The following is a 20,306-nucleotide window of genomic DNA, read 5'->3' as shown; positions in this document are numbered from 1 at the left end:
TATAGGAACTTAGTTGAGAAAAGCAGACTTTTAAAGTTAGTGTTAATTGGTACCTCAATTATAATTTCCACTGATTGCCTTTAACCTGCTTTCTGCAGCTCTTATGCTGGTGTCTGCAAATTGGACAAGCCACAGCAGGCAATGGGCAAAATGCCAAATACCTGATGAATCTATAACCCACTTTGTACAGAATCACCTTCACCTTCACCTCTGCTGATCGTCACACGATCTGGATGCCTCATCTGTTTCAAAAGAAAATAATGTTAGAACTTGAGGGAGTGGGGAGAGAAAAGTGTGATAAAAGATACTATGTCATGATGAACTGCTGCATATACCGCTGAATCCTGTTTATTCTTTGTTATTCTTTGGTTAACTCGAGTTGCTTGTGTTCTCATAAATGTATTACAAATGTTGTCAATGAAGTATTCATACTAGAATGCAACAAAATCCTTGAATAGATTATTAATTAATATAGTTCATGTCAGAGTACCTTTCATTGCATCTACTCAGTTCAACACCAACCAGGAGAAGACAAATTACACTTCCATCTTTCATTTATTTCAAGAAAGCTGACAATGAGATTGCAGTAAAAATAAAATTGCTTATGTGAGCACCCAAATGATACCTTGAACTACAGTTTGTAATATAAAAGACACACACACACACACACACACACACACACACACACACACACACACACACACACACACAAACGCGCATAGATGTGCACACGCATGCACACAGATGGTGGGTAAAATGAAGAAAACCTGAAGAGAAGTTCCTCCATCAGTGAAGCCTACCGCCAGGTCTTTGTATGGTACTATTTTATACAGATCTGGTGACACAACAATTGCTGGCTATCAGGAAAAGACCAAGAAAAATATTGTTCTGTTGAGCACAATGCACCAGACAGTTTCAGTGGACAAACAAACACAGAAGAAACTCCTTGGAACTGCGCGCTTCTACAGTTCCCCTAAATTTGGATTTGATATTCCGGGCCAGATGTCTCGTCTGTAGACTGTCAAGTTTGGCTGCCGCATTTGGCCTATGCATATGTTTTTCGATGTCCTAGACCTTGCTGGTATCAACAGCTGGATATTTTACAGAGAGACAACAGCAGAAAAAGATAGCCTGCACTTTTTTTTCCAAATTAGTAGAACAACTCTCCTCTGCATATGTACAATCAAAGAAAGGACCTGTTCATACATTCATTGCAACCACAGAAATATGTAAGGTACCAGTATGGAAGACCTGCCATATAGGAGGATGCAAAAATCTGAACAAAACTAAAATTCTGTGTGTGCAGTGCAAGAAATTCATATGTGGTCCACTTGCCGGAAGTTTTCAGTACATGTGTGCAAAGTGTTTCGACAAAGATGGTCACAGAGACAAAAAATGTTACTTTCTCATTATTACTACAGCAATTTGTGTCTATTTTGCTTTATTTTTCGAACAAAATATATGTTTCGATCTGTTTGGGGCTTTGACTGAATACAAATCAGACAGATAAAAAAATATTATTGTATAATTATATCTTTACTTGCATTTGCAGATTTAGTTTAAATTGATTTTGAATTTACAATGTATTCTTTACTACAATCTTTTTTATTTAATTAAATATACTTCGTTTAGAAATTTTTAAGCATAATGCATCTCTACGATATAAGCAAAATGCACTACTGACCTATAAAGGCACCATAGTGAAGTAATTTAAGAAGTAAAACTGAAAATAAAGGACAAAAACTTTACTGGTCAAAAAGACCAGTAGTTTGCTACTGACAGTCCACCTAATGTTAAAAAGGATATAGTTCTCAATAACCATCAGATAAAATTCTTATCTAAAATCAAAGAATGCATTAAAATTAGCATTTTGCAAGGTGGTTGCAAAAAAACAGTTACTGCAGGTGGAAATTCTGTAAGTGAGAATCTGTTCAAGTCTTAGCACGTATGTTCTGCACAGCAATGATTCCATGTAATGTGTGATGTACCCAGTATGCTGATAGGAAGAGAAAGATAGTGAAGTGCTCCAGTAACAGTCATACTGTCAACATGCAGCACAACTTCAGAGGGCAACAGCCTTTTCACGTATGTTTGTCGGTTGAGTAGCACCGACATAACAGGAAGCATGAAACAGTTTTTCAATACACAGGGTGTATCAAAAAGAATCATCCGATTTGGCATGTCTATATTTCTGAAACTAATACAATGAATTTTGTTTTTTGATGAATTGAAAACTCAAAGTCTTTTTTTCATACCTTTTCATAGGCGTTCAATTTGCCCCCTTGAGATACACGGCTTATGTCAATGCAGTATTCAAATTGTTCCCACACTGCAGTGAGTGTGTCTAGAGTTACAGCTTCCACAGCTGCTGTTATGCGATGACTCAGTTCATTCACCGTTGTTAGTAATGGAGGCTCACATTATGATAGTTCATCTTTCCATGTAAATGGAATTGTGCCTCGTCACTAAGCTTGGAAGAAAACTTGCCAAGAACAGAATTAGAGAACTCCACACATTCTTGTTTGTCACCTTCACAAAGAGCTTGCAGTAGCTGAATTTTGTATGGTTTCATGTGTAAACATCGATGCAAAACATGCCAGACATACGTTGGAGGCATGTTGAGCTGTCGAGCTGCATGGCAAAAGGATTTCTGTGGACTCTTTGTGAAACTATGGCGGGTGTGTTCAGTATCTGTGTCAGACACCTGGGGACAGCCCAACAACTTGCCTTTACACAAACAACCTCAATATCTCAAATAACATAAAAGTTATGATTTTTTAAATTCGGATGATTCTTTGTGATACATCCTGTATTTGTGTCAGCTTAGATTGAAATAAGAAACCTACTTTACAAAAGAGAACAAGTTAATTTCTAAAATTACAGCTCTTACGACAATTAAAGTAGCCTTTTCTCTTGTTTTGCAAGCTATTGAATTAACAATTAAATTCTTAAACGGACATAGTAAAGGAAACTGCATTTAGACGTTGTAAAGGTTATGTGTCTGGGTCTTTTTCGTGTTTTGGATATCATAGTATAAAATAAATCCATGTTGACATCAAGCTGAATACAGAGTGTCCATCATTAAAGTACCAGTTTCAGATCACTGTAGAAAGGGAATCACTGCTCAGAACGACAACAAATTTGAATAGCAAATTACACAGACCAAGATATGTTTTTTAGGGTGGAAAATCCAAATAAGGTACTCAAAAAACTGTACCACCCACCATTTCTTCACATTTTACAGTTACATTTATCAAATTAAGCAATTTTTAAAGAATTTAACAGTTTTTATACAGTTAAAATAATTTTACAAGGAGGTGTAATGAATGTAGTGGACGTTGGTAGCACTGCTGAAAAACCATTTGCTGGCAAAAAAGGTCGATTCTATTTGTGGTAACAGATGGTGTTTTGTTTACTGACAACCTAACCTCACATTCCCGTTTCCTGCACATGTGCTCAGTACAATGTCTAATCGTGGTTGTAAAAGCTCTGCTGACAATTTTTGTTACATTTGTAGTGAATTCGTGATTAAAAAACATGAAAGAAGCATTACAGACTTTGTGAAAAAGGTTTATCTATCAAACCTTGGATTTATACTTGGTGATCAAGATAAATCTTTGGTGCCACATAAGGTATTTAATGTGTGTGTTGAAGATCTGAGAAAATAGTTCAAAAAGGAGAAAAATGTCTTTCGATTTGCTGTTCCTATGAGATGGAGGGAGCCAAGAAATCATTCCAATGATTGCTACTTTTGCAGTGTTGATATTATACTGGTCATGATTCTTCGTTCGCATTGTTACTTTGTGCCAGGAAGGGCTCCCAACAGGGGAAGTGTCCAGGCGTCTCGGAGTGAACCAAAGCAATGTTGTTCGGACATGGAGGAGATAGAGACAGGCTGACCAAGGGCTACTACTGCAATGGAAATCCGCTATCTACGGATTATGGCTCAGAGGGACAGCAACACCACCATGTTGAACAATGCTTTTTGTACAGCCACAGGACGTCATGTTACAACTCAAACTGTGCACAATAGGCTACATAATGTGCAACTTCACTCGCGACGTTCATGGCGAAGTCCACCTTTGCAACCATGACACCATGCAGCGTGGTACAGATGGGCCCAACAACATGCCGACTGTACCACTCAGAATTGGCATCACATTCTCTTCACCGATGAGTGTTGCATATGCCTTCAACCAGACAATCGTTGGAGATATGTTTGAAGGTAACCCAGTCACACTGAACACCTTAGACACACTGTCTAGAGAGTGCAGAAAGGTGGAGTTTCCCTACTGTTTTGGGGTGGCATACAGATGTACACTGCCGGTAGTCATGGAAGGGACCGTAATGGCTGTACAATACGTGAATGCATCCTCTGACTGATTGTGCAACCATATTGGTGATGCATTCGTCTTCATGGATGACAATTCGTGCCCCCATCGTGCACATCTTGTGAATGACTTCCTTCAGGATAACAGCATCGCTTGACTAGAGTGGCCAGCATGCTCTCCAGACATGAAGCCTATTGAACATGCCTGGGATAGATTGAAAAGGGCTGTTTATGAATGACGTGACCCGCCGACCACACTGAGGGATCTACCCCGAATCGCCGTTGAGGAGTGGGGCAGTATGAACCAACAGTGTCTTGATGAACTTGTAGACAGTATGCCACGACGAATACAGGCATGCATCAAATCAAGAGGACGTGTTACTGGGTATTGGAGGTACCTGTGTATGCAGCAATCTGGACCAACAACTCTGAAGGTCTCACTGTATGGTGGCAGAACATGCAATGTGTGGTTTTAATGAGCAATATAAAAAGGGCAGTAATTATGTTTATGATTATCTCTACTCCAATTTTCTGTACAGGATCCGGAACTCTCGGAACTGAGGTGATGCAAAACTTTTTTTTTTTTTTTAATGTGTGTACATGTATAGAAAGAGACAGCAGAAATTTTCCAAGGTTTTTCAACAAGAAGGTGATTAGTGTACTGCTCAGACATCCCCGATCTGATGAATGAGTTGGGTATTGAATACAAACAGGAAGACTGGAGGCTGTTTATTGATTGATCCAAAACTAGTTTAAAGGCTGTTTTATTACACAATGGTAACATGTATGCATCTATACCTGTTGGACATTCTGTATATATGAAAGAAACCTATGAAAACCTAGAGATAGTGCTAAATAAAATAGGCTAGTCTGCTCATGGTTGGATGCTATGTGGCGATCTAAAAGCATGGTCCTTGGTCAGCAAGGTGGGTTTACCAAATTTCCATGTTTCTTGTGTGAATGGGACAGTAGGGCTAGGGATCAACACTGGTGCAGAAAGAACTGGCCTGAGAGGGAGTCTTTAAAACCTGGTGAGAACAATATTACGCACAAACCTTGTAGATCCAAAAAACGTACTCCTACCACCTCTACGTATAAGTTAGGCGAAATGAAACAGTTTGTAAAGACTTTGACTAGAGATGGACCATGTTTTAAGTATCTCTGCCAAAAGTTTCCACACCTTTCAGAAGCTAAACTAAAAGAAGACATCTTTGTCGACCCGAAATTAGAAAATTGACTTTGATGTTAACTTTGAATCCACAATGACCTTAAATGAGAAAGAAGCGTGGGTATCATTCAAGCAAGTCATTACAAAGTTCTTAAGACATGAAAAAACCCCAGAATATGTTTCTATTATAGCTACAATGTTAAAGAACTTTAGGATGTTTGCGAGGAGCAAGGAGGGCGTTTTCACAAGGACATTAAAGTGTCGGAATAATGCTACCAGGGCTGCTGGAACACCAACATGATGGGGGACTACTGTTGGTCGCTTCACCGAGAAGTTCAGCAAGCGCTTCATCATAGAAAAAGCTACATAAGAAGCTTCAGAGAAAAAAAAGAGAAAGAAAATACAACCCAATCCCAGCTGACAAGTGAAACCTCTATTAACATGTATCATCGTTTTAAGTAGCTTGCTGTAAATACAAACCACGTGTTTCATTAATTTCCTCATTTACCGTATAGCATAGGATTTTTATACTATATAATAAAAAGCATATTGCTCGAAAACTATGGGTGATACAAAAAAACTAAGGCTAGATTTGGATTCAGCTCATAAAAATCTATAAAGAATAGCTATCAAAGTAAAAAAAGCTTTCCAAAAAAATTTTTCGTTGGCCTGTGTTATTGATGCAGGGGGAAACATTACGGAAAAAAAAGTTGACCAACAGATGGCGCTGTAAACATCGGAATACGCGTACCAACATCTGTGTGGTGCACAGCAGCTGTTTCTCAGTTTGTTTTTGAGACGCCCAATATGACTGTCTCCATGAAGGATCGCACGCTGCTCATAAAGCTTTTTTACAGGAACAGTGACTGTGAGCCAGTGGCCCTGCAGAAGTTCCAAACACTCCTGGATATGAAAAAATGCACTGACCTGTTGTATGCTGATGATCTGGAGAAATATGATTACAAAATTCGAAAAAGATAGGTTCCTTTGAAGTGCAATGTGGCAGTGTGAAGAAAGGAGTTGATCTGATGTCTGTCAAAGAAGTGGGTACAGCACTGGAGGAGGGGTTGAGCAGTGGTGTGCTAACAAGTAGTGCACAGGTAATTTCCCAAATGCCTATGAAAAATCCTGCATTACTATCCATACAAAATCACCCATGTTCAGGACTTGCTTCCTGCTGACCTGCCAGCAAGATAAATGTTTGCTCTGGAATGTTTACTTGTGTGGAAGTGGAAATCAGTGGCCACAGAACATTCTATAGACAGACAAAGCCCATTTCCATGCCCATGGACAAATCAATATGCAGAACATGGGCAAGAGAAAATCCACACGCATATCACCCGGTACCACTTCAGTCTATAAAGGTGACTGTGTGTTGCGGGTTGATGGTATCATTTATCGTAGGGCCATATTTTTTTGAGGAGATGAGTCCAGTGGGTCCTGTTACCTGTACCACCACTGGGAAGTACTATGACAGTATTTTCCACACCAATATAATGCCAACCCTTCAACAGCGTGGATGTGTGGGTAGGATTATTTTTGTGCAAAATCAGCCTCCTCTGCACAGTGCACAGAGAGTGAAGTTTTCGCCGCAGCAGAAGCATTTCAGAAATGTTGGAGTTATCATCCATTACTTCCTTACAGCCTGGCGGTCAATATCACCTGATCTTAATCCGCACGACTTCTGGCTGTGGGATTATCTAAAGATGTTGTGTTCAGTGCTTCGTTATGAATGTAGCTGAACAGAAGGCAGACAATGCCCAACGCATTCTGAATGTTGATTCCTCTGTCATTTGCAGTCGAACCCATTTACCTCAAGACACTTACAGTGACATATGTTGGCAAAATTTTCATTAATTTTATTTATTTGTTCCTTGGCATCTCCCCCTGAGTCAATAATATGCTGTTCAAATCTGATGTCATTCTGAGCAGTGGTTCTCTTTCTACACCATTTTGAAACTGGAACATTAATTATGGACACCTTGTATATAGAGAGAAAGAAGTTTATAAAACCTCACTTCAAATACATGTGAATTAACATTCCACTAAAAGGCGTGAAAAATAACAAAAGAAACCCATTACAAGTCCTGGCAAAAAATACCACGGCATCTACATCCACCCCGTAGTACATGCTTTTCTGGATCAATTTCTATAACTACATTGCACTGCTTCCTAATTAGAAAGAGTTGTTTTGCCAACATGTTATCCTTACGTGCCTTGTTTATAGTTTTACAATAATGTTTCATTTTGCATAGCAGTATCCAACGTCTCAGAATGATTTTGCAAAGATTGTTAACATTTCACATTTTGGAGACAAACAAATTGTCACTGTTGGCGTAACACTAATCAAAGCTACACAAAGATAAGAGTATGTGCTACTTAATTTATGCAGGTAAATTAAGAGAAAGCATTTAGACAAGACACATCTTTCAAGTGTTTGTATAAAACTATAGACATTTATGGGTATGCAGTATTTGCCGAAGATTGCAAATAGTCAGCATACTATATTGGTCATACAAATACTGTGTTTAACCAAGAATAAGATGACCTGAGTATGAGATGATCTCTTTTTTACCTTGAGGGGAAAAAAAATTAACGTATTTTGACTAATCAAAGTTACAAACTGTCAACATTTTGATAGTACAAGGAGAAATGAAATAAATGAAAAGAAATGGTTTACATTAATTTTATAATTTTATCTTCACCTCCTTTTTTGCTTCCTATCCAAGCCAATTGTATGTGGCAGTATTATTTTAATAACAATAATAGTAATAATGGTTGGTGATAGCAGCAGCAGCTGCAGCAGTAGTAGTGGTAAATAATAATGATAATAATATACCTGAGAGGTACTCCATGAAAAATGAGTGAGCTTAGAGCAATGAAACTTTGTGGAAACATTTGTAAGGGATGAGAAATAACAAATAAACGATTGAAAGAAACACATTTTAATTTTCACATGATTTGGTTTTCTCCAAATGTGTTGCAGAATAACAGAGTAACCTCACACACAATGTGTGGTGAAACTACATTAGCGAAACGGGCATCAATAAAATTTATAATCCTGGTTGTCAGAAACATTTGGTTATTTCTTCCAAATATGCTATGATTTTCAAGGTTCTAATTATGCTGGGACATGAGAATAGCTTTTTTTCTTAATACATAGCAAATTTCACATCCATGAGAGACAATTTGACAATATTCCATTGTTTATTGCTTCCAAACATGTCGTCTGCCCATAGTGCTCTCAGTTGCTGCTTGGAACCTGTGGCTGATACACACTCTTTCGCTTCCACCACACCCAACTGTTTTTGAGTCACCAGTCTTCCGATTGATTTGATGCAGCCTGGCACGAATTCCTCTCCTGTGCTAACCTCTTCATCTTAGAGTAGAACTTGCACCACACATACTCCATTATTTGTTGAATGTGTTCAGATCTTTGTTTTCCCCTACAGCTTTCGCCCTCTACAGTTCCCTCTAGTGTCACAGAGATTATGCCCCAATGCCTTAACATGTTCTATCATCCTGTCCCTTATTGTTGTCAGTTTTTTCTGTATGTTTCTTCCATCACTGATTCTGCGGAGAACATCCTCATTCCCTATCTTATCTATCCATCTGATTTCGAACATTCTTCTGTAGCAACACATCTCAAATGCTTTGATTCTTTTCTGTTTTCCACTAACCATTATTCATTATTCAGAACTATACAATACTGTGCACCAAATGTACATCTTCAGAAATTTCTTCCTCAAGTTAAGGCCAATGTTTAATATTAATAGCCTCTTCTTGACAACGAATGTCCTCTTTGCCTGTGTTAGTCTGCTTTTTATGTCCTCGTTGCTTCGTCCGTCTTGGGAAATTTGTTTCCAATGTAGCAGGATTCCTTACTGCTTCTACTACATGATCCTCCATTTTAATATTAAGTTTCTCACTATTCTTATTTCTGCTGCATCTCATTACCTTTTGTCTTTTTCCAGTTTACTCTCAGTGCATACTGTGTACTCATAAGACTGTTCATTCCATCCAACAGATCCTTTAACTCTTTGTGATATTCCCTGAGGATAGTAGTGTTATCCATGCATCTACCATCAATATCCTAACACTATGAATGTTAACCTCACCTTAAAAAATGTTCTTTTTTTCCTGTTATTCCTTCTTTGATGTGTGCACTAAAAAGTAGGGGCAAAAGACATACTTTTCAATCCAAGCACTTTGTTCTTTGTCTTCTAGTCTTATTGTTCCCTATTGGTTCTTTGACATATTATATATTACGTATTTTTCCTTATAGTTTACTCCTGTATTTCTCAAAATTTCGAACGTCTTGCACCCTTTTACACTGTCCATGCTTTGACAAGGTCGATGAATGCTACGAGTCTCTCTTGATTTTTCTTCAACCTTGCTTCAGTTATCAAATTCAACTTGAGAACTGCCTCTCTTGTGTCTTTACCTTTCCTAAAGCCAAACTGATCATCATCTAATGGCTCCTGTTTTCTTTTCCATTCTTTTGTGTGTTATTCTTGTATACTAGTGGTGTAGATTTGTCCATGTTTAAATTCAGTTCACTTCCAACTGCAAATGAAGTCAGCCAAATTGCAGTTTAAACATGGTAGCTGTTCATAAAATGGCCAAAGTACATGGTATATGTTCTTGTGGTTGGCAACACAACAAAATCAGCATGTATAATAAAACTTGTTCTCTGTGAGCAGTCTTTCCAATCATATCACAATCTCCAAAATGCGAACCACTCACAGTACAGAGGTGGTGCAAATGAACAATAAAATTTTTTATCACATCCTGTAGTGTCTCAATGGAAATGGATTTAGATGTTGCATAGATCACCAATTCAAGCTTGTCTAGTGTGGTGAGATGGTTCTGGTAAACAATGTCTTTCAATGTGCCGAACAATAGATAGGCAAAGGAGTCAGATCAGGTGAATATGGAGGCCAATTCATCCCTATAATCCAATCCACTGACACTTGTCCTGATGTATTCATCATGAAAGCAAAACATCTGTTGTGTGTGATGTAGTCTGGCCCCATCTTGCATGAACCACCCAGTGCCTCATCAGTCCTCCAACACTAGCTGTGTGGTGACAAAATTGTTCAAAAATTGCAATGTAACGTGCAGTAGTGGCCATTTCTCACATGAAAAGAGGACTAATAATGCCTCTGATGCGTACGGAAACCCAAACAATAACTTTGGGAGACTACTGTGGTTTCGCTTCACATAAGTGGAGATCTTTGGAATCTCAAAATTGCCAGTTTTGTGCATTCACAACTCCTTCAGGTTTAAGTATGCTTCACCTGTGAACCAGATTCAGCCAACATCAAATCCTCCATTACGAGGTGCATTCAAGTTCTAAGGCCTCCGATTTTTTTTCTAATTAACTACTCACCCGAAATCGATGAAACTGGCGTTACTTCTTGACGTAATCGCCCTGCAGACGTACATATTTTCCACAAAGCTGACGCCATGATTCCATGGCAGCGGCAAAGGCTTCTTTAGGAGTCTGTTTTGACCACTGGAAAATCGCTGAGGCAATAGCAGCACGGCTGGTGAATGTGCGGCCACAGAGAGTGTCTTTCATTGTTGGAAAAAGCCAAGAGTCACTAGGAGCCAGGTCAGGTGAGTGGGGAGCATGAGGAATCACTTCAAAGTTGTTATTATGAATAAACTGTTGCGTAACATTAGCTCGATGTGCGGGTGCGTTGTCTTGGTGAAACAGCACACGCGCAGCCCTTCCCGGACGTTTCTGTTGCAGTGCAGGAAGGAATTTGTTCTTCAAAACATTTTCGTAGGATGCACCTGTTACCGTAGTGCCCTTTGGAACACAATGGGTAAGGATTACGCCCTCGCTGTCCCAGAACATGGACACCATCATTTTTTCAGCAATGGCGGTTACCCGAAATTTTTTTGGTGGCGGTGAATCTGTGTGCTTCCATTGAGCTGACTGGCGCTTTGTTTCTGGACTGAAAAATGGCATCCACGTCTCATCCACTGTCACAACCGACAAGAAGAAAGTCCCATTCATGCTGTCGTTGCGCGTCAACATTGCTTGGCAACATGCCACACGGGCAGCCATGTGGTCGTCCGTCAGCATTCGTGGCACCCACCTGGATGACACTTTTTGCATTTTCAGGTCGTCATGCAGGATTGTGTGCACAGAACCCACAGAAATGCCAACTCTGGAGGCGATCTGTTCAACAGTCATTCGGCGATCCCCCAAAACAATTCTCTCCACTTTCTCGATCATGTCATCAGACCAGCTTGTGCGAGCCCGAGGTTGTTTTGGTTTGATGTCACACGATGTTCTGCCTTCATTAAACTGTCGCACCAACGAACGCACTTTCGACACATTCCTAACTCCATCACCACATGTCTCCTCCAACTGTCGATGAATTTCAATTGGTTTCACACCACGCAAATTCAGAAAACGAATGATTGCACGCTGTTCAAGTAAGGAAAACGTCGCCATTTTAAGTATTTAAAACAGTTCTCATTCTCGCCGCTGGTGGTAAAATTCCATCTGCCGTACGGTGCTGCCATCTCTGGGACGTATTGACAATGAACGCGGCCTCATTTTAAAACAATGCACATGTTTCTATCTCTTTCCCGTCTGGAGAAAAAAAAATCGGAGGCCTTAGAACTTGAATGCACCTCGTATAAATCATTGTGAGACTCTGGTTTGCAAAGTCTGCCCTCTGTCACACAGCCCATATGGTGGCTTTGGATTTTGAACGGAAACATGTGTAGGCTCTGTCTCAGCATTTTCTGTATGCTGCTTCAGACCAGTCTCTGCTGCCATTTTACGGATGTGTTTCTTTGGATTTTGCTGAATAATTCTAGAAACTGTGATTACACTTTCAGGAATAACTACAGTTTGCCAGCGTCTAACATTCCACGCTAGATCGTCAGTGATGCTACATGTTTGTTGGAGTTTGGTGAAGGACTTGTGCATGGTATTCACTTGGGTCCATTTGGAACATTAAATCATGCTTGAAAACTGTGCCTTGTTGCCATAGAACCGTGTTGTAACCTGTGGTATGCTAGCACCAGAAAAACATGTTGTTCAATGGAATACACGATTTCAATCTCTTTCTTTGGTACACTAATCTCCTTTCACATTTCAACGGTGGACCTGATCCCTCTGAACTGCAGTGCACTAATAGCAGGCACTACATGTTGTGATTGCAGCACCATCTCTTAACAGATTTTTGAACTATTTCAAAACTTCTGTGTATCTATTGTACAAAATTCTTACAGCTTTCACACTAAACATTGCACTTGTCTATCAACCTTAGTTTTCGAGATATTTAATTTTGAAACCAGAAACTCCTTCACTGGACACCTAGTTTTTGGAACTTTGTTCACTGTAAATACTTTGATATTACTGATATGATATTCTTTCACTCGAATACATCTCAAAATTATGCAGCAATTTCTGTAAACATTTACAGTTGTACTTAACATCTCTTTCCTAGCGTATCACTGTTGTTTTTAGCATCATTAGAGAAAATGCCAATTTACTCCAATAAATACATTTTACATCTTTCACTGATTGTGTGATGTATTTTAAGTTTGTTTTTAATTCTCTTCTGAATATATAACTTGTTTCCTCTATAGGTATGGCAACTTTGATAGTAGTTTAGCTGTAGTATACAATAGTATGATCTGTACACCTTTCACTGCAAAACTACTAGTACCATTTGTGTATATGTTTTATCTATGAGCTACTTAATTGTGATCCTACCAAACTTATCAGCATCCCATGTCAAGAACAATGGAGTATTATCTTCGTTATGCAATTTCTCCAGGCTAACAACAGCATCCATCTTCTGTGCCACCTCTCTCATTCCGGTCAAAGTTGCATCCTGAAACCAGAAACAGGAATGTATTATTATTACTCTTTCTCCCTTAAATTCACAGCATAGTGACACAAAAAAGAAAGAATTAAATAGGACAACAAAATGTTTTCCATGGTGCATACAAATAAATTTACACAATAAAATGTGTGTGCCACAAGAAAGCCATTCAACTTACGACTTGAAAATTTGGAATTCATCACTCAAAATTTTGTTCTATTTGAAGCTTATTCAAAATGGAACCTAAATATTGACCAGATTTCAATAAAATGAACAGCAAATTGTCATATAAATAAAAATAGTTTCTACACTCAAGCGTTTATGGAGTGAATGCCACAGTTTCTTTGGAACGGATCCATATTATTAACTGCAAACACCTTGTAGGAGTAAACATACAGGGCTGGCAGAATTAAGTGCAGTTTACAAGACTACAGTAGGTTGCAAAACCACATTATGAAACTTCAATACTGGGCACTATGCATGCATGGCATGCAATTGCCCAAGTCACTAGCGAATGTTAACAATTTCAGCTTGTTCTACCTTTGGCAATATGAAATTAGTAGTTGTGCATGGTCTGAGATTAGGTGTTGTGCTAGTACTGTATCAACAAAGCTAAACAAGAAGTAAGAAATGAAGCAGATCGTCTGCTTCTTGGACAACTATGCTATGTATAGGATTTCAATGATGTTGACTACAAAAATAAGCAGTGACATGTTACTGCACTTGTGGCACTCCTACACAACTTGAATATGGATGAACTGATGATATCTGAACTGAAGAGGAAAATTCGTTCCATTAGAAACACAGCCACAAATGGATTATGAAAAATACAAGCAAATAAAATATCTGTCCATGGAACCAGCAACATCTATTGTAGAGATTAATATTCATCTCGATCTGACGAAAAATGCAATGTGATCAGAATACTCAGTTCTGGAAACAATGCTTAACATATTATAGTATCTTTCTTCCTTGTCACGTCATTACCTCTATTAAGAAGAAATGTGAACTGTTCTGGCGATGTTCTCTCAGATGATTAAAATAACTTTTCGAGTCTCCCACAAATTTTATGCAGCAAGTTCGCTGAGCAACTGGGCTGATGTCGCTATTTTATCAACTTATGAATTTATTCCTTTCCTTATATAATGATTTCATGCACACAAGTATTAGCTATGCAACTACTCATGCAGCTGCCAAAAGTTTCACTTCAGAGATGGCTCAGGCATTCACAAAACAACAAAACTGAAGCGTGCACTGGTGTCACTGTGTCTACAGTTTTGTTTCACAACCTTTTACCATCACGTAAACTAGCTGCACACAGTCACAAGCAGGGGAGTGTATGGCATGATGGGTTCATGCCAGGCGGACCACAACGGAGGGGCAGGGGAGGTGGAAGGGGAAGGAGTGTGTGCAAAGGGTAAGTATAAAGGGAATAACAGTTCCCGCCACAATTCAGTACATTAGTAGCACGTGATGAAGTTGGTGAGGTATGTTAAAATATTTGCCAGTCAGGCAGATCATCCACCTGAAAATCTGGGAAGACTTACAGTTGTATACATGGGATTTTGTTGCAGCTATAAACCAATATGTTTGCTGTAAGCAAGAAGGAGATGTTACCGTATTTACTCGAATCTAAGCTGCACTTTTTTTCCTGTTTTTGTAATCCAAAAAATCGCCTGCGGCTTAGAATCGAGTGCAAAGTAAGCGGAAGTTCTGAAAAATGTTGATAGGTGCTCTGCCAAAACTAACTTCTGCCATCGAATATATGCAGCGCTACACAGGCATGCTTTGAAAAAAGAGCGTGGAAGATGAGCTTTTTTTCTCCGCCTCGAGTTTCGACCACCGCATTTTCGTACATTATCCGACGGAGTAAATACAAATTCCGTATTGTTCATCTTCGAATGTAGCAGCATTTCAATGTACTACGAAAATACGACTGGCAAGACTGGGATGTTTGCCAATATGGCCAACTCTTCCATTCTGAATTTTTTCCTACCTGTGAGAAAAGATGGTTGCTGATAGGAACTTTTATGAATTGTGAATCACATGCAGTATTCTCTTCACCATAAGAATAATACAAATATAAACATTTTGCCATGTATTCTTTCGTGTTTGCTGCTAACTTATTTAAATCCTGTCTGCCTAATATACTACGAAACTAGAGTGAGATAACAGCAAACGCGGAAGAATATACATATCATGTCATGTTTATATTCGTATTATTCTTATGCCTAATAGTGATACAGTCAGAAATGCAACACGGCAACTGACTAGATTTTTAAATCTAAGATGACTAATTTCTGTGCAGAATGTAATGTACTAAAGAGGCGTATGCAAAGATTTTCAAACGGAGAAAAATTTTCGCTGAACTCTCGTTCAGAACATCTTTTATCATACGCAGTCTATTATTTGGTTCTTGTTGATCATTATCAAAGAAAGCAGCAGTGTAAGTAACAACAAATAGCAGTCTCTTGCCATTGTTTCGCTAATGAGACGATTCCTCTCTCTGGCGGCAGCGCACACAAAAGCAAGCCATGCTGCGAGCGGCAACAGACCATAAGCACTCATTATCAGAATGCGACAAACATTGCTTGACACAGTACAGTAATGCATTTTCAGCTTACAGTGACGCAAACACCTACAACAAAGAGAACGGCACTTATCAGAGCATAGAAAAATAAGCAATCTATTGAAACCAAACGAAGCACGTGAAAAAGGAAGAGTACCCGTATAAATACGCATGGAGCACCTGACGCATAGCAATGGCTACCTGGTAAAGCATAACTGCTAAGCTTACGACTCGAACCAAACTACTGTAGCTGTATGATCATTCATTAGACCTAAATTGTGTCTCATATTACAATGGACCAACATTGTTTCGATTTGGAGGTGCGGCCTAAGGCTTCCTCTCCCATTGAATTTCGAGTCTCAAATTTCAGGTGCGGCTTAGATTCGGGAGAATTTTGTTTTCCTTGATTTCGAGTCTCATTTTTCAGGTGCGGCCTAGATTCGAGTGCAGCTTAGATTCGAGTAAATACGGTAACCACTGTTACATTTGCTACAGGAGTCATATGATTTTTCATACCATTCACAATGACACATAGGCCATCTGCTGAAAGTAGTTTTTTTGGAGGCCTCCATCATGTTTAGATCAAGATCATTGCTGCAGGTTACAAAAAGCAACAGAATCCAGTGGCACCTAGCATTTTATAGCACACTATATCCTATTCATTGTTAAGAATGATCCTGATGTAAAGAAACACATACACTAAGAATAGTCAGTGGTCATAGCACACGTTTTGGTATGGTGTTATGCCACTGGATGTAGACCCTAATTACGTATTACACATTATTTTACATGGCCAGTAATGGAACTTTTAACATGTTCTAAAGCATTAACAGGCAGCAATGGTTTCTGTGATGAGTATGCTAAATGTTTACACCATGTATTTCTTATTTCAAATCTCAGGGTACAGTTGCTTTCTTTGAAGACTCCTGTGCATAACATTATGGCTACTTCCAATTGGTATATGTTGGCTTGGTTTGTAAATACTTCTTCAATTTCTCCTTTAACATGAAATACCAAAACACTAAGTTTTCACCTTCTTGTTAATAAATTTGAGAAACATGGTATAGTACCATTATAAAAATAGCACAAAACTACAGAGTTGTGGTAGTGTAGTGGAGTTAGTGACTGAATTGTATATACAAGGTTGTGGGTTTGATTCCGCTCTTAAGTTTTTATTATTGTTATTTTTATTATTATTATTATTATTATTATTATTATTATTATTATTTATTTATTTCCTTTCTCAGATGTTATGTCTGGTTAAAAATGGAAAGTGATGCGGATCTTGATCAAGCGTGACTTCCTTTTAACTGTACGGTATATGTTACATTGCATTTAGGAACTTTCGGGTAATTGAACATGTATCAATAATTACAGATTTCTGTAGCTGTATATATAAGTTTGGATGTAGCTGTAGTGCTTTGATGTACTGGTGGATATTGTGTGGTATGACCCCTGTAGTTTATAGTATAATTGGTATAATGTCAACTTTATCCTGATGCCACATGTCCTTGACTTCCTCAGCCAGTTGGATGTATTTTTCAATTTTTTCTCCTGCTTTCTTTTGTATATTTGTTGTATTGGGTATGGATATTTCGATTAGTTGTGTTAATTTATTCTTTTTATTGGTGAGTATGATGTCAGGTTTGTTATGTGGTGGTGTTTTATCTGTTATAATGGTTCTGTTCCAGTATAATTTGTATTCATCATTCTCCAGTACATTTTGTGGTGCATACTTGTTTGTGGGAACATGTTGTTTTATTAGTTTATGTTGTATGGCAAGTTGTTGATGTATTATTTGTGCTACATTGTCATGTCTTCTGGGGTATTCTGTATTTGCTAGTATTGTACACCCCACTTGTGATGTGATCTACTGTTTCTATTTGTTGTTTGCAAAGTCTGCATTTATTTGTTGTGGTATTGGGATCTTTAATAATATGCTTGCTGTAATATCTGATGTTTATTGTTTGATCCTGTATTGCAATAATGAATCCTTCCGTCTCACTGTATATATTATTGCCTTTTCTTAGCCATGTGTTGGATGCGTCTTGATCAATGTGTTGCTGTGTTGTTGTTATTATTATTATTATTATTATTATTATTATTATTATTAGCAGTAGTAGTAGTAGTAGTAGTAGTGTTATTATTATTTTAATCAAAACAACATCCCAAATTGTGCACTTGAGACAGCAAATAGTGAGTGCTGAGGAAAATAAATCTTTGCATGTGACAATGTGCTGCTCACCATTCTTCTTCAATCCTTCTGGCTGAAGAAACAGAAAATTTCTCCGAATGCTTACCTAATTTTAACCTCCTTTTAAGTGTGTGTTCTGCTGCTGCTTGGTGAGTAGATTTTTTATATATGCTATTACAGTATACTAAATTGGAGATAAATAGAAACACGGAGAGGGAGGTCTAAATAAGTAAAATTTTGTACACAAATGTACCTAAGACAGTATACAACAACAATTAAATGGAATCAATATTGATAACCCAAAAAAAGAATACAAATGAGAAAACAGCCATAATTTAATGTTTGTGATCATCTGGTAACTGGCTAGCAGAGCTAAAGAGTGGTATGGACATAAACCAGGAAGTTAGCAAATGACCAATTTCTTAAGCCAAGGATGCCTCATAAGCTTATTAAAATGATTCATGTAGGGAATATAAACCACAGTATCTTGAACGCTGTCTATGAATGCAAAGAAGTGCACTGCTCACCTGGCAGAGATTCAATTTTGGTGATCAAGAAACTCTTTACCACAGGATTGGCAGCTATGTTATCTGTGAGATTGATTTGTGACAGTTGGGTACTCATTTGCGTAATGTTCACTGCGTAAAATCACTCTGAGACAAAGTAATAACTTCCCAACATTTTCTGTAATACTCACAAAGAGAGAGGTTCTTTGCACCCTCCTGCCCTCCAGATGTTTCTGCAGAATAACGTATATAACTGAATGCTCCTATGCAAGATGGTCACCACTTACAATGGAATGGTGAGCAGCACATTGTCACATGCAAAGATTTATTTTCCTCAGCACTCGCTATTTGCTGTCTCAAGTGCACAATTTGGGATGTTGTTTTGATTAAAATAATAATAACACTAATAATAATAATAATAATAATAATAATAACACAGCAACACAGCCACACATCAATCAAGACGCATACAACACATGGCTAAGAAAAGGCAATATATACAGTGAGACGGAAGGATTCATTATTGCAATACAGGATCAAACAATAAACACCAGATATTACAGCAAGCATATTATTAAAGATCCCAATACCACAACAGTGGTTACATGACAATACCATCTCTGTGATGAACTGGCCTGCACTGAGTCCTGACCTGAATCCTGCAGAACACCTTTGGAACGTTTTGGAACGCCGACTTCGTTCCAGGCCTCACCGACTGACATTGATACCTCCCCTCAGTGCAGCACACCATGAAGAATGGGCTGGCTGCCGTTTCCCAAGAAACCTTCCAGCACCTGATTGAATATATACCTGCAGGAGTGGAAGCTGTCTTCAAGGCTAAGAGTGGGCCAACACCATATTGAATTCCAGCATTACCGATGGAGGGTGCCAAGGACTTTTAAGTCGTTCTCAGCCAGGTGTCCAGATACTTTTGATCACACAGTGTGTGAACTAAGAGTTGATCACAACTCAAAGCAGAGTGCACAGAAATTTTCTACAACACATTGAATGTATAATGGAAAGATACATTATACTTTCCAGGAGAAGGAGTGTTTATAGTGATAAGCAGGAACATTAGGCCTAGTGAGATCCAAAATGAAGCTAACTGTGATTGTTACATTCCATCCTGGATTTTCCATTGTTTGATTAATTGTGAACTAATATGGACAATTGTTACCATGGTTGGAGGATTTAATAATCAGGTGTTTCTACTGACTACCAGATTGAGACACATCAGAGGCAGAGCAATTCAAAAATAGTCTAAACTCAATAGCATGGAATACACCAAGGATTCAGTAGTAGTTGGTATTAAGCACAAACATCCTTAAAACTTAGTCTGACAGTAAGCCCAACAACCAATATGAAAAATATTCTAGGCCTTCTAGTTACAATCTTTGTGCAAATGTCACCAATGAAAGGCGGATTAATGATCATGATGGTATCACAGGAAAAATGGACACCAAAAGCACAATAGGTCGTCAAGACAGACAGAAAAGTACTTGTGTTTCATCACAATGATGGACACTCACTAACAGCTACTTAAAAGATGAACTGCGAACATTTATCTCAGATTCGCAAACACAGAATAATTGCACTTAAAAGTTGAAAAAAGTTTTAAACTGCAGCTTGGATAAGAACATGAAGTATTATTTGCTGTGTTATTGTTTTTCCTCTACAAAA

At 38.4% G+C, this 20,306-nt stretch overlaps 1 protein-coding gene across 1 annotated transcript in view; it reads right to left on the bottom strand.

Moving 5' to 3' along the window:
* The window catches only part of LOC126162698 (cyclin-dependent kinase 2-interacting protein-like), a 105,294-nt gene that overhangs the window by 29,379 nt on the left and 55,609 nt on the right, over window positions 1-20,306 (bottom strand). The window contains exon 4 of the mRNA XM_049919351.1: window positions 13,246-13,366. Coding sequence (XP_049775308.1) covers window positions 13,246-13,366 — 121 coding nt within the window. The remainder of the gene's footprint in view (window positions 1-13,245; window positions 13,367-20,306) is intronic.

The sequence above is a fragment of the Schistocerca cancellata genome, chromosome 2, assembly GCF_023864275.1.
Source record: "Schistocerca cancellata isolate TAMUIC-IGC-003103 chromosome 2, iqSchCanc2.1, whole genome shotgun sequence".
In the NCBI taxonomy this organism is placed as follows: domain Eukaryota; kingdom Metazoa; phylum Arthropoda; class Insecta; order Orthoptera; family Acrididae; genus Schistocerca; species Schistocerca cancellata.
The sequence above is the reverse complement of the archived record's forward strand: the minus strand, read 5'-3'. Positions and strand labels throughout refer to the sequence as shown.